Source organism: Erythrolamprus reginae, chromosome 4 (genome assembly GCF_031021105.1).
Source record: "Erythrolamprus reginae isolate rEryReg1 chromosome 4, rEryReg1.hap1, whole genome shotgun sequence".
In the NCBI taxonomy this organism is placed as follows: Eukaryota; Metazoa; Chordata; class Lepidosauria; order Squamata; family Dipsadidae; genus Erythrolamprus; species Erythrolamprus reginae.
This window is the reverse complement of record NC_091953.1, coordinates 126,466,678-126,479,037: the sequence shown is the minus strand read 5'-3', so window position 1 is coordinate 126,479,037 and position 12,360 is coordinate 126,466,678. Positions and strand designations below refer to the sequence as shown.

General features: G+C 46.9%; 2 protein-coding genes across 2 annotated transcripts in view; one reads left to right on the top strand and one right to left on the bottom strand.

The window, feature by feature from the left end:
* The window catches only part of DIS3 (DIS3 homolog, exosome endoribonuclease and 3'-5' exoribonuclease), a 37,199-nt gene extending 29,410 nt beyond the window's left edge, over nucleotides 1-7,789 (bottom strand). The window contains exons 1-3 of the mRNA XM_070751361.1: nucleotides 7,418-7,789; nucleotides 6,462-6,619; nucleotides 3,661-3,854 (exon numbers count right to left, since the gene is read on the bottom strand). Coding sequence (XP_070607462.1) covers nucleotides 3,661-3,854; nucleotides 6,462-6,619; nucleotides 7,418-7,645 — 580 coding nt within the window. The 5' untranslated portion in view covers nucleotides 7,646-7,789. The remainder of the gene's footprint in view (nucleotides 1-3,660; nucleotides 3,855-6,461; nucleotides 6,620-7,417) is intronic.
* Nucleotides 7,790-7,853: 64 nt separating this feature from the next.
* PIBF1 (progesterone immunomodulatory binding factor 1) overlaps nucleotides 7,854-12,360 on the top strand; it is a 152,403-nt gene continuing 147,896 nt past the window's right edge. Inside the window, exons 1-3 of the mRNA XM_070751362.1 lie at nucleotides 7,854-8,014; nucleotides 10,046-10,326; nucleotides 11,283-11,383. Coding sequence (XP_070607463.1) covers nucleotides 10,075-10,326; nucleotides 11,283-11,383 — 353 coding nt within the window. The 5' untranslated portion in view covers nucleotides 7,854-8,014; nucleotides 10,046-10,074. The remainder of the gene's footprint in view (nucleotides 8,015-10,045; nucleotides 10,327-11,282; nucleotides 11,384-12,360) is intronic.

Below are 12,360 nucleotides of genomic sequence, written 5' to 3'. Positions count from 1 at the left end.
GAAATTTTGAGAAATGTCACTTTGAGAAATGAAGATCATTTACGCAGCAGGAAGTTTCCTTAAGGGAGAACAGAGAGCTGTGGGGAATAAATGAGATTCCAGCACACATTTATCATTTGAAAGAAATAATGCATGGATAGACACTAGGAAGTTAGGCCAAAGGGATACTACCTGTTCTGTGGGTATGGCAGGGGAAGGATATTGCAAAATCCCCATTCCCTCCCCACTCCAGGGGAAAGATACTGCAAAATCCCCATTCCCTCCCCACTCCAGGGGAAGGATACTGCAAAATCCCCATTCCCACCCCACTCCAGGAAAAGGATACTGCAAAATCCCCATTCCCTCCCCACTCCAGGGGAAGGATACTGCAAAATCCCCATTCCCTCCCCACTCCAGGAAAAGGATACTGCAAAATCCCCATTCCCTCCCCACTCCAGGGGAAGGATACTGCAAAATCCCCATTCCCTCCACACTCCAGGAAAAGGATACTGCAAAATCCCCATTCCCTCCCCACTCCAGGGGAAAGATACTGCAAAATCCCCATTCCCTCCCCACTCCAGGGGAAGGATACTGCAAAATCCCCATTCCCACCCCACTCCAGGAAAAGGATACTGCAAAATCCCCATTCCCTCCCCACTCCAGGGGAAGGATACTGCAAAATCCCCATTCCCTCCCCACTCCAGGAAAAGGATACTGCAAAATCCCCATTCCCTCCCCACTCCAGGGGAAGGATACTGCAAAATCCCCATTCCCTCCACACTCCAGGAAAAGGATACTGCAAAATCCCCATTCCCTCCACACTCCAGGGGAAGGATACTGCAAAATCCCCATTCCCACCCCACTCCAGGAAAAGGATACTGCAAAATCCCCATTCCCTCCACACTCCAGGGGAAGGATACTGCAAAATCCCCATTCCCTCCCCACTCCAGGAAAAGGATACTGCAAAATCCCCATTCCCTCCCCACTCCAGGGGAAGGATACTGCAAAATCCCCATTCCCTCCCCACTCCAGGAAAAGGATACTGCAAAATCCCCATTCCCTCCACACTCCAGGAAAAGGATACTGCAAAATCCCCATTCCCACCCTACTCCAGGAAAAGGATACTGCAAAATCCCCATTCCCTCCCCACTCCAGGGGAAGGATACTGCAAAATCTCCATTCCCTCCACACTCCAGGGGAAGGATACTGCAAAATCCCCATTCCCTCCCCACTCCAGGGGAAGGATACTGCAAAATCCCCATTCCCTCCCCACTCCAGGGGAAGGATACTGCAAAATCCCCATTCCCTCCCCACTCCAGGGGAAGGATACTGCAAAATCCCCATTCCCTCCCCACTCCAGGAAAAGGATACTGCAAAATCCCCATTCCCTCCACACTCCAGGAGAAAGATACTGCAAAATCCCCATTCCCTCCCCACTCCAGGGGAAGGATACTGCAAAATCCCCATTCCCTCCCCACTCCAGGAAAAGGATACTGCAAAATCCCCATTCCCTCCACACTCCAGGAGAAAGATACTGCAAAATCCCCATTCCCTCCCCACTCCAGGGGAAGGATACTGCAAAATCCCCATTCCCACCCCACTCCAGGAAAAGGATACTGCAAAATCCCCATTCCCTCCACACTCCAGGAGAAAGATACTGCAAAATCCCCATTCCCTCCCCACTCCAGGAAAAGGATACTGCAAAATCCCCATTCCCTCCCCACTCCAGGGGAAGGATACTGCAAAATCCCCATTCCCTCCACACTCCAGGAAAAGGATACTGCAAAATCCCCATTCCCTCCACACTCCAGGGGAAGGATACTGCAAAATCCCCATTCCCACCCCACTCCAGGAAAAGGATACTGCAAAATCCCCATTCCCTCCACACTCCAGGGGAAGGATACTGCAAAATCCCCATTCCCTCCACACTCCAGGGGAAGGATACTGCAAAATCCCCATTCCCACCCCACTCCAGGAAAAGGATACTGCAAAATCCCCATTCCCTCCACACTCCAGGGGAAGGATACTGCAAAATCCCCATTCCCTCCCCACTCCAGGAAAAGGATACTGCAAAATCCCCATTCCCTCCCCACTCCAGGGGAAGGATACTGCAAAATCCCCATTCCCTCCCCACTCCAGGAAAAGGATACTGCAAAATCCCCATTCCCTCCACACTCCAGGAAAAGGATACTGCAAAATCCCCATTCCCTCCCCACTCCAGGAAAAGGATACTGCAAAATCCCCATTCCCACCCCACTCCAGGAAAAGGATACTGCAAAATCCCCATTCCCTCCCCACTCCAGGGGAAGGATACTGCAAAATCTCCATTCCCTCCACACTCCAGGGGAAGGATACTGCAAAATCCCCATTCCCTCCCCACTCCAGGGGAAGGATACTGCAAAATCCCCATTCCCTCCCCACTCCAGGGGAAGGATACTGCAAAATCCCCATTCCCTCCCCACTCCAGGAAAAGGATACTGCAAAATCCCCATTCCCTCCCCACTCCAGGAAAAGGATACTGCAAAATCCCCATTCCCTCTACACTCCAGGAGAAAGATACTGCAAAATCCCCATTCCCTCCCCACTCCAGGAGAAAGATACTGCAAAATCCCCATTCCCTCCACACTCCAGGAGAAAGATACTGCAAAATCCCCATTCCCTCCCCACTCCAGGAAAAGGATACTGCAAAATCCCCATTCCCTCTACACTCCAGGAGAAAGATACTGCAAAATCCCCATTCCCTCCCCACTCCAGGAAAAGGATACTGCAAAATCCCCATTCCCTCTACACTCCAGGAGAAAGATACTGCAAAATCCCCATTCCCTCCCCACTCCAGGAAAAGGATACTGCAAAATCCCCATTCCCTCCACACTCCAGGAGAAAGATACTGCAAAATCCCCATTCCCTCCCCACTCCAGGGGAAGGATACTGCAAAATCTCCATTCCCTCCACACTCCAGGAAAAGGATACTGCAAAATCCCCATTCCCTCTACACTCCAGGGGAAGGATACTGCAAAATCCCCATTCCCTCCCCACTCCAGGGGAAGGATACTGCAAAATCCCCATTCCCTCCCCACTCCAGGGGAAGGATACTGCAAAATCCCCATTCCCTCCACACTCCAGGAGAAAGATACTGCAAAATCCCCATTCCCTCCCCACTCCAGGAGAAAGATACTGCAAAATCCCCATTCCCTCCCCACTCCAGGGGAAGGATACTGCAAAATCTCCATTCCCTCCACACTCCAGGGGAAGGATACTGCAAAATCCCCATTCCCTCCACACTCCAGGGGAAGGATATGGCAAAATCCCCATTCCCTCCCCACTCCAGGAGAAAGATACTGCAAAATCCCCATTTTTGATCAGCTTGGGATTCGGGAGGCATAGAATAGCTGGGGATGGGGTAAGTCAGAGGTATTTACCAGTTCTCCGAACTATTCAAAATTGCCACTATCAGTTTTCTAGGACTGCTCAGAACCTGATGAAACCCACCTCTGGAGAGCAACCTTCCATAAAGGTTAGTTCCCAAAATTCTTGGTAGCATTTTAAGTCCCAGAGGAAGAATTGCTCGGCCATCCCTGAGAAGGAAATAGATGAAGGCAGGTCTTGCTAAATGCAGCTTGGCCCTTTGGAAGCTTTTAGGAAACAATTCATAGCTAGGAAAGATCAAAAGGTGGGACTTACAGGTAAATGTGGTTATTCCTTCTTCTACAGCTTTCTCTTTATTTTTGCGGTCATTTGTGAGCATGACAACCAGGATGGTTCCTTCCTCTTGCGATTTTTTCAAGTGTTCCTGATACCACTTGGCTGCCACCCGAATGGCTCGGTCGTTCCGGTCGTTTGCATTTTCTCCTCGTTCTTGTTCTATGTAGGTTTCTCTGGAAACAGAAACCCAGAGGGACATTGTAGAAATGAAAACTGTACCTTGATATATGTATGCATGCATGTATGTATGTATGTGTGTACAGTATTGGCATATTCAGGTCTTTTCCCGTGTAAGATTTATAGAATCTTGGTGACGTTTCAACGAGGTCCCACTCATTATCTTCAGGCTGGTGCTTTCGACTTCGTGCTATTGCGAACAAAGATCTAGCATGAAGCCGAAAGCACCAGCCTGAAGATGACGAGTGGGACCTCGTCGAAACGTCACCAAGATTCTATTACTCTTACACGGGAAAAGACCTGAATACAACAAGACCTACATATCTATACCTGTGAAAATCTACGAAAACACACACACACACACACATATATATCAAGATAGTTTTTATTTCTAAAACTTTATATACATATAAAATACACACACACAGACAGATAGATAGACAGACAGACAGACAGATAATAGATGGATAGATAATAGATAGATAGATAATAGATAGATAGATAGATAGATAGATAGATAGATAGATAGATAGATAGATAGATAGATAGATAGATAGATAGATAGATATGTAAAGTCAATGCCTCCTCCTCTTCATCTGCCTCACTGACCAAGGCTACTGAACTTGTTAAGGTGGCTTTTAAAACGCTAATAAATTGTGAGAGAAGAAATCTAAAGGTGAAACAGAAATCAAATGACAATTTAATGTAACATTTAATGCACCAGTTCTAAAGGCTTTAATGCCACAAGAGGCATTTTCACAGCTCTGATGATAATCTAGCATTGTCTGAATGGTTGAAATAATCATATGAGTTATTAACTCCAAATCAGGAGTCAAATGTTTGGACCTGGAGAAGAAAAAACAACTGCTGGGTTCTAATCGAAAACATTGTAGTGAATAGCAGACTTCATGAACTACAGATCTCTATGCTAGCAACAACAAGAACAAAAAGATAGGAAGCGTTGATGACCTTGCCAAAACATCTGTGCCAAGCAACGCAAATCAAGCAATTGCAGAAGTCGAGCATTAGACTGGCAATTTTATGTTATTTCATTTCACAAAAATAAAAAGACTAGAATGAAAAGAAAGATAATTCCCAATGGGACATCAAGATAGCTTTCCATCGTGCAAATATGGTAAATTCATAGATATGGAATAAAATGAAAAGCATTATTCAGAGGCATGGCAGCCATAAGAAAGGTGCATCGGCAGAGGTGGGCTGCTGCCCGGAAGAGGGGGAACGCAGTGGGCTAGCAAAAATGGAGCTCCACTCCAGAGCACCCAATTTGCACTGAATGATGTTAAAAGAAAATGCAGGGCATCCTGCATAAGCCACGCCCACAGTGTGGTAGTAAAAAAAATTGTAGCCCTTCACTGTGTATCAGTGGTTATTGAAACGGATGTCTAAGTGCTGCCTCTATGTTGGTTGAGGCCGGCAGGATTCCCCTGGGTAGCATTTGTTAGGGGTCAAGGGAAAGGGAGGGTTTTGCCTTCTCTTTCTGCTCAAGATCCCCATGGACAATTGGTGGGCCACTGTGTGACACAGAATGCTGGACTTGATGGGCTTTGGCCTGATTCAGCATGGCTCTTCTTATGTTCTTATTATAGAGTCATGGCACCCATAAGAAAGGTGTCAGTGGGAGATCTGGTCAGAATCCATATCTCTGCCTTCACACCATGACTGAGCAACTCCTTTCTGTTGTGGTTGGCTCTGGCCCAGCTCCTGCGCTAAGGAATGTGGAGGTGGATGTGGGGGAAACACCCACATGCCACAGACCTGTTTTGCTCCCGGTAGAATCTGCCGACGAAGTCTTCTCTGACGAAGGAAATGTGAGTAACAGGGAAGAGGGGAGTCTGGCAGACAGCCCAGGAGATCAATCATCCTTATCATCCCTGGATTCTGAACAAGAACGTATGACGGACCCACACATGTGTAGTGATGCATAGGAGAGAACAACTGAAGGGTTATTACAGGAGATAAGTGAGGCCACCTGTGGTTGGGTGAGGCTGCTGTAATTAGTGCTACAGATAAAAAGAGCAGCGTGCTGGTTTAGCCTCGTGGAAGTTTATCTGATTCATAGTTTCGTCAAGATCGTGGTTTGCTGTTTCCCTGTTCAAGACTGTGTGTGGAATTTCTGGACTTTGGAATTGGACTCAATTTTCCAGTTACTGGGTGAGAAATTGGACTGCATTTAACCTGTGCCTTGTGTGTACCAGAAAATCCCTTTGACATTTAAAAAGGGAGTTTTTTCTGTTTTTCTGTTGATAAAGACTTTTGGTTTTCCTTCTATCGTGTGGTGTGTGCCTGTTTAGACTAATTACCCTGTAATTACAGGCGGTTGGGACACACCGGCAGAACACTTTCTAGCAAATGGTTTTGAGCAAATGAGAAGTTTAGGACCCAAGAAAGGATTCCATGTAAACCAAAGTTTCTCAACCTCTGGGCCTTTTAAGAGAGTGGGCACCAACTTCCAAAATCCCCCAGCCATCCCAGATAGAGGATTGTGGAAATTGGCGTCAATCCCTGTTAAAGGCTCAGAGGTTGAGAAACCATGTTGCACTGTCTGAGGTAAAGTTTGGTCGCATCAAGCTGGCGAAACCCACTTGTGGTGCTCGTTGGCGAAGGCGTAGAAGTGCTTCTCGGGAGCAGCAATGTTGTCCTTGATGCGCCCGTAGACAGCTGCGCTGCGCTTCCGCACCTCCTGCAGGACTGTCTGCGGGACGATGGCATTCCCGATGGCTGAATCTTCCAGAACGTCAATCTGTGAAGGAGGAGGTGGAAGGAAGATGAAAGGGGAGGTGGACAGGGTAAAGAAGGAGGAGGAGGAATGAAGAGGAGGAGGGAAGAGAAGGATGGAGGAAGGAAAAGGAGAGGAGGAAGATAAGAGGAAAAGGAAAGAAGAGGAGGAAGAGGGAGGAGGAGGAAGAGAAGGAAGAAAGAGGAGGAAGGAGGAAAAGGAGGAGAGGGGATGAGCAGGGAGGAAAAGGAGGAGGAAGAGAGGAGGAGAAAGGAGGGAAGAGGAGGACGAAGAGAGGAGGAAATGGAAGAGGAGGAGGAAGGAAAAGAAGGGAGGAAGAAGGAAGAGGAGGAAAAAAGATGAGCAGACAGAGTAGGAAAAGGAGGAGGAAGAGCGAGAGTAGGAAAAGGAAGGAAGAGCAGAAGGTGGAAGGAAGGATGAGCAGGAAGAGGAGGAAAGGAAGGAGAAAGAGAGGAGGAAATGGAAGAGGAGGAGTAAGGAAAAGAAGGGATGAGGAAGGAAGAGGAGGAGAAAAGATGAGCAGAAAGAGGAGGAAAAGGAGGATGAAAAGCGAGAATAGGAAAAGAAAGGAAGAGCAGGAGGAGGAAGGAGGAGGAGAAAGGATGAGCAGGAAGACGAGGAAAAGGAGGAGGAAGAGCGAGAGCAGGAAAAAGAAGGAAGAGGAGGAGGAGGGAGGAGGAAAAGGAGGAGGAGGAGAGAGGAGAAGAAAGGAAGAGGAGGAAGGAGAGAGAAGTCAACATGGGAAAGGAGGCCACGAGGAGAAGCCCTCCGTGGGAGCCCCCCTCCCCACTATAGGCGCACCTGGTGCAGCACCACGTTGGTGTCCAAGAGCAGGTAGTGGGGCCGCGGGACGAGCAGGCTGGCGGGGGAGCCCGGGGTGGCCTCGAGGCCGCGCTGAGTGGCCTCCCCGCCACAGAGCGGGCACCCAGGCACCCCGCAAGCAACGTCGTCGCGCAGGTAGTGCTCGCGGACCACCTTGAGGACGGAGCCGCCGCGCGTGCGCTTCAGGAAGGTGCGCGAGGTCAACATCGCCCCGCCGTCCGTATCGTTGCCGCCGCCGCCGGGAACGGCCGCCGTTCGAACCGGGAGCAACCAGCCGGAATGCAGAGCGCCGCTTCCGCTTCCGCCGCTCTAGCCAGCCGCCTCGACGGCCCGGCCGGCCTCACGCGCGCCAGCGAGCCCGCGAGCGTTGCGTTGCCATGGCCGCGACGCGGAGGGAGGGGAGACGGCGCTGGCTCTCGCGCCTGCGCAGTCTGTCTGCCGGTTGTCCTCCGGCCGAGCGGGAGTCTTGGCCATCCTCTGCCGGGGCGAGTGAAGGGAAGTTCCGTAAGGCGCCTTTCGTGGATCGGGACGGTTAGAAAGCCAGCGTCCGATGTACCCGGCTGAGAAATCGAATAGGTAAGCTCTGCTGGACAAGAAAGTGAAATCCACCCATCCCGCCGCCGTTTGCAGTCTCCCCAATCCATATGTCCAGAGATCCGCATTTAACGGACTCCATCAGTCCGTTAAATCCGAAGTTACTCAATGGAGATCCTTTGAGCTCATCCCTGCCTTTGGGCGTATGGTGGCATTGACCGATCGCCTAAATCTGACCTAGGTTTGACCCTGTGGATCTCCCCATTGTGTTTGAGCCTTGCCAAAAGGGGGGGGGGACGGACCCGCAGGGAAGGGGTTCACAAACCTGAGACTTAACTATAGTTTGTGTGGCTCTAATAATGGTTTTGCTTTGCTATTATAACAGTAACCTGTTGATGAACTGTGATCTATACTGCTTGTCCTCAACTTACAGTGGTTCGCTTAGTAACCGTTGGAAAGCACAATAGCAATAGCATTTATTTTATTTTTATTTATTTATTCAATTTTCTTATGCTGTCCTCCTCCTTAGACTCAGGGCGGCTTACAACATGTTAGCAATAGCACTTTTTTAAAAAACAGAGCCAGCCAACAGAGTCCTCGGAGAGGGGCAGGATACACATCCAATTAAATAAATAAATAAAATAAATATTGCCCCCAAAATCCAGGTCTTCGTTTTACCCACCTCAGAAGGATGGAAGGCTAAGTCAACCTTGAGCTGATGATGAGATTTGAACCGCTGATCTGCAGATCTACAGTTGGCTTTAGTGGCCTGCAGTACTGCACTCTACTTGCTGCGCCGCCTCGGCTCATTTAGACTTATATACCGCTTCACAGTGCTTTGCACTCTGTCTAAGCGGTTTACAGAGAGTCAGACTTGCTCCCCCGACAATCTGGGTCTTCATTTTACCTTGGAAAGATGGAAGGCTGAGTCAACCTTGAGCCTACTGAGATTCGATCTGCCAAACTGCTGGCAGCCGGTGATCAGCAGAATTAGCTTGCAGTACCACACTCTAACCACTGCACCACCGAGGCTTTGATTCACACTGCAGTGAATATTTGCAGGTGTGGTTATTGTCCAAGGACCCTTGCAGTTTTATAATTCTTGTAGTAGCCCTTGTGCTGTACTTGTATCAATATAGTTGGAGACAGCCTCAAGGTAAGAATAGAATACAGGTATAGTGTATGACTCACAATAGTTTGCTTGATTCTCAAACTGGTGGTTGGGACCCCTTTGGAGGTCGAATGACCGTTTCACAGGGGTCACCTAAAGCCATGGGAAAAGACAAATTTCCCATGGTGTTAGAAACCAAAGTTTCTATTCTGGCACCTTGGAACATATTTTTACAATCTGACCAATCAGGCATTTACAGTGGGGATGACTCTCGGACCTTCCTGCCAATCAGCTTAAAGCTCTAATGGAAAAATTGCCACTAGACTTATGATTGGGGATCACCACAACATGAGGAGCTGTATTAAGGGGTCATGGCATTAGAAAGGTTGAGAACCACTGGTTTTATACCTGTTTGCAGCACCCCTCACATTCACATGATTTACATTGGGATGCTTTGACAGCTGACTCACATTTATAATCCATATTGGGCTGCAGCTGCCCATCTTTATTATTTCTACAGCTGCCCATCACAATAAATGATTCTAGATTTCCTTTCATTCATTTCATTTATTAAATTTGTATGGCGCCCCTCTCCGTAGACTCCGTAGATGGTGAATGTTACTGCTATGTACTGAGAAAAGTTTGGAGTTAGTTGGAGCTCGGGTGGAAAAAAAGAGTTGGTTGAAACAGTTGGCATTCTATCTGCAAGAAGCCAGTTTGTTCCTTTTTTATTAAAAATGCATCAAATAGAGAAAGGAAACTAGGGTGCCAATGAATGTGGGCATAGGTGTGTAGCTGCCCCCAAAAATGCCAACTTGGGAGCCTTAGATATAGATTGTTTTAGACAGAACTTTATATGTGCCCTGTTCTACTTATTACACAGTGAATTGAAAGTATTTACCAATGTTTTATTTACTCTTTTTAATTTACCTTCTTTTTGCTTACTTGTTACAATTTTTTAGAGGACATTTTTTTTACATCCTGATAGAAGATGTCAAGGAAAAGCTCTAGGGATCCCAAGAAAGTCAATGTATCCAGCTCTTTGGAATCAGAAGATATTAGTTTAGAAACGACCTTACACACCGATGATGTCTCCTCGTCAGAAGATCGGGAAGGAACTGTCAAAATTACCAGACAACTTCTAGAGAGGAAAGAACTCCTGCATAATGTACAGTTACTGAAAATCGAGCTTTCTCAGAAGAACTTGATGTTAGATAACCTAAAAGTAGAGTACTTGACAAAGGTAAGAGAATGGCTTTTTTTTAAAAAAATGTCATGTTCAGGTGTTTTAGGACTGAACTTGCTAGTGTTGATAGTGCTTGTTATCAGTAATAGCTCTAGGAAAAGTTGTTTCTCAACATAATCTCTGTAACTGCTACTTTATTTATTTATTTATTCAAATTTCTAGGCTGCCCTTCTCCAAGGGACTCAGGGCGGCTTACAAGATTAAAATCAATGCTAAATACAAGCTATAAAATTATAAACCCCAGCCATAAAACCCAAATCTTAAAATCCCAAACATTTAAGCCCATTCATCCAAGCTCATCCCAGTCACAAACATACTATCAGCCAAAGCAGAATGTCAACGCTCAACGGCCCCAGTTGGCCAAGGTGTGTTTTTAAAACCCTTTTAAACTTTGGATTAGGATATAATTTATCTGGTTCCATATCAGTCAGAATTCGAGCCTAAGACCAAGGGGAGAGAGAGGGAGAGAGGGAGGGACGAAAGAAGGGGGAGAAAGAGGGAAGGGAGAGAGAAGGAGGGAGGGAAGAAGGGGAAGAGGGGAGGGAGAGAAGGGGAGGCAATATACAAGTCTTGTATGAAAGTCAGGTTGGTTGCAGTTGATCTTTCTGTAATTTTAACTCTCCTTTGGAGTCTGTAGCTGTTTGGTTGCTGTTTGGTTGTTATAAAAGTACACATGATAACCTCAATAATTCCTCCCTAAAACTGTATCAACAGCTTCTTGGGCAGTCTGGCCTTCTTGAATTGATCAGGAAGAACATTCTTTGCTCTGCCTTTTTTAATGATGATTTGAACGTTAAGCGAACTGCTTTAATGTTAAGAATTGTCACGTTAAGAATTGTTGTGCTTATGCTAAGAATTACAACAACTGTATCTTCTCTCAGCTTCCTTGTACAAACCTAAATTGGACTGACTTTAATCGTGGTTTCTTTTCCTTCTCAAATGTATTGCTTTAGATTGAAGAACTAGAAGAGAAACTTAATGATGCAGTCCATGAGAAACAACTACTGTCTTTACGACTAGATAACCAGCTGGCGTTACAGCAAGAAGATGCTAGGTATGAAAGAGAAGGTATCAAATTTAGAAGCAGGCATTCAATCAAACTGGATTGCTCCAATTTGATATTCCATAATCGCATTCCGGATTTTTGAATGAAAAACATGTTCAGTGAAAACTGATTTGCTTGCTCCTTTCTTCCTGCTATTCTAAAGAATTTTGGCCCCTTCTGTTTTCTTATTTATTGATTGATTGATTGATTGATTGATTGATTGATTGGATTTGTATGCAGCCCCTCTCCGTAGACTTGGGGCGGCTAACAGTGACAAAAAACAGAATGTAAAAAAAATCCAATACTACAACAGTTAAAAACCCTTGTTATAAAACCAATCATACATACAAACATACCATGCATCAATTGTAGAAGCCTAGGGGGAAAGATTATCTTAATTCCCCCGTGCCTGACGGCAGAGGTGGGTTTTGAGGAGCTTACGAAAGGCAAGGAGGGTGGGGGCTATTCTAATCTCTGGGGGGAGTTGGTTCCAGGGGGGCAGGGCCACCACAGAGAAGGCTCTTCCCCTGGGCCCCGCCAAACAACATTGTTTAGTTGACGGGACCCGGAGAAGGCCCACTCTGTGGGACCTAACTGGTCGCTGGGATTCGTGCGGCAGAAGGCGGTCTCTGAGATATTTGGACCAAACATAGCCCCAGGCCAGAAAGCTGTGGCTTGATTCAGCCCAACCAACTAGCTTGGAAACCAGTGTTAACTTCTAATTTCTGGTTTTCAGTTTGTGGGCAATAACCATTCATCCCTTCTTAGCTTTCTTTAAGTGTGTTGAAAAAGCATGTTTCATGAAAATGTCGCGTGATGTTACTATTTTGGCAGTGGTTTCAAAGAGGGTTTAAGAACTGTATTCAAGTCCTGATAAACTAAGAAATAGGCTTTGTTCCTAGGCCAGAGCTGTCAAACCCGTGGCCATGAGCTGGCCATGCCCAGTTTAGCAAAGGGGGGAAAAGTCACGTGACGACACTGATGAC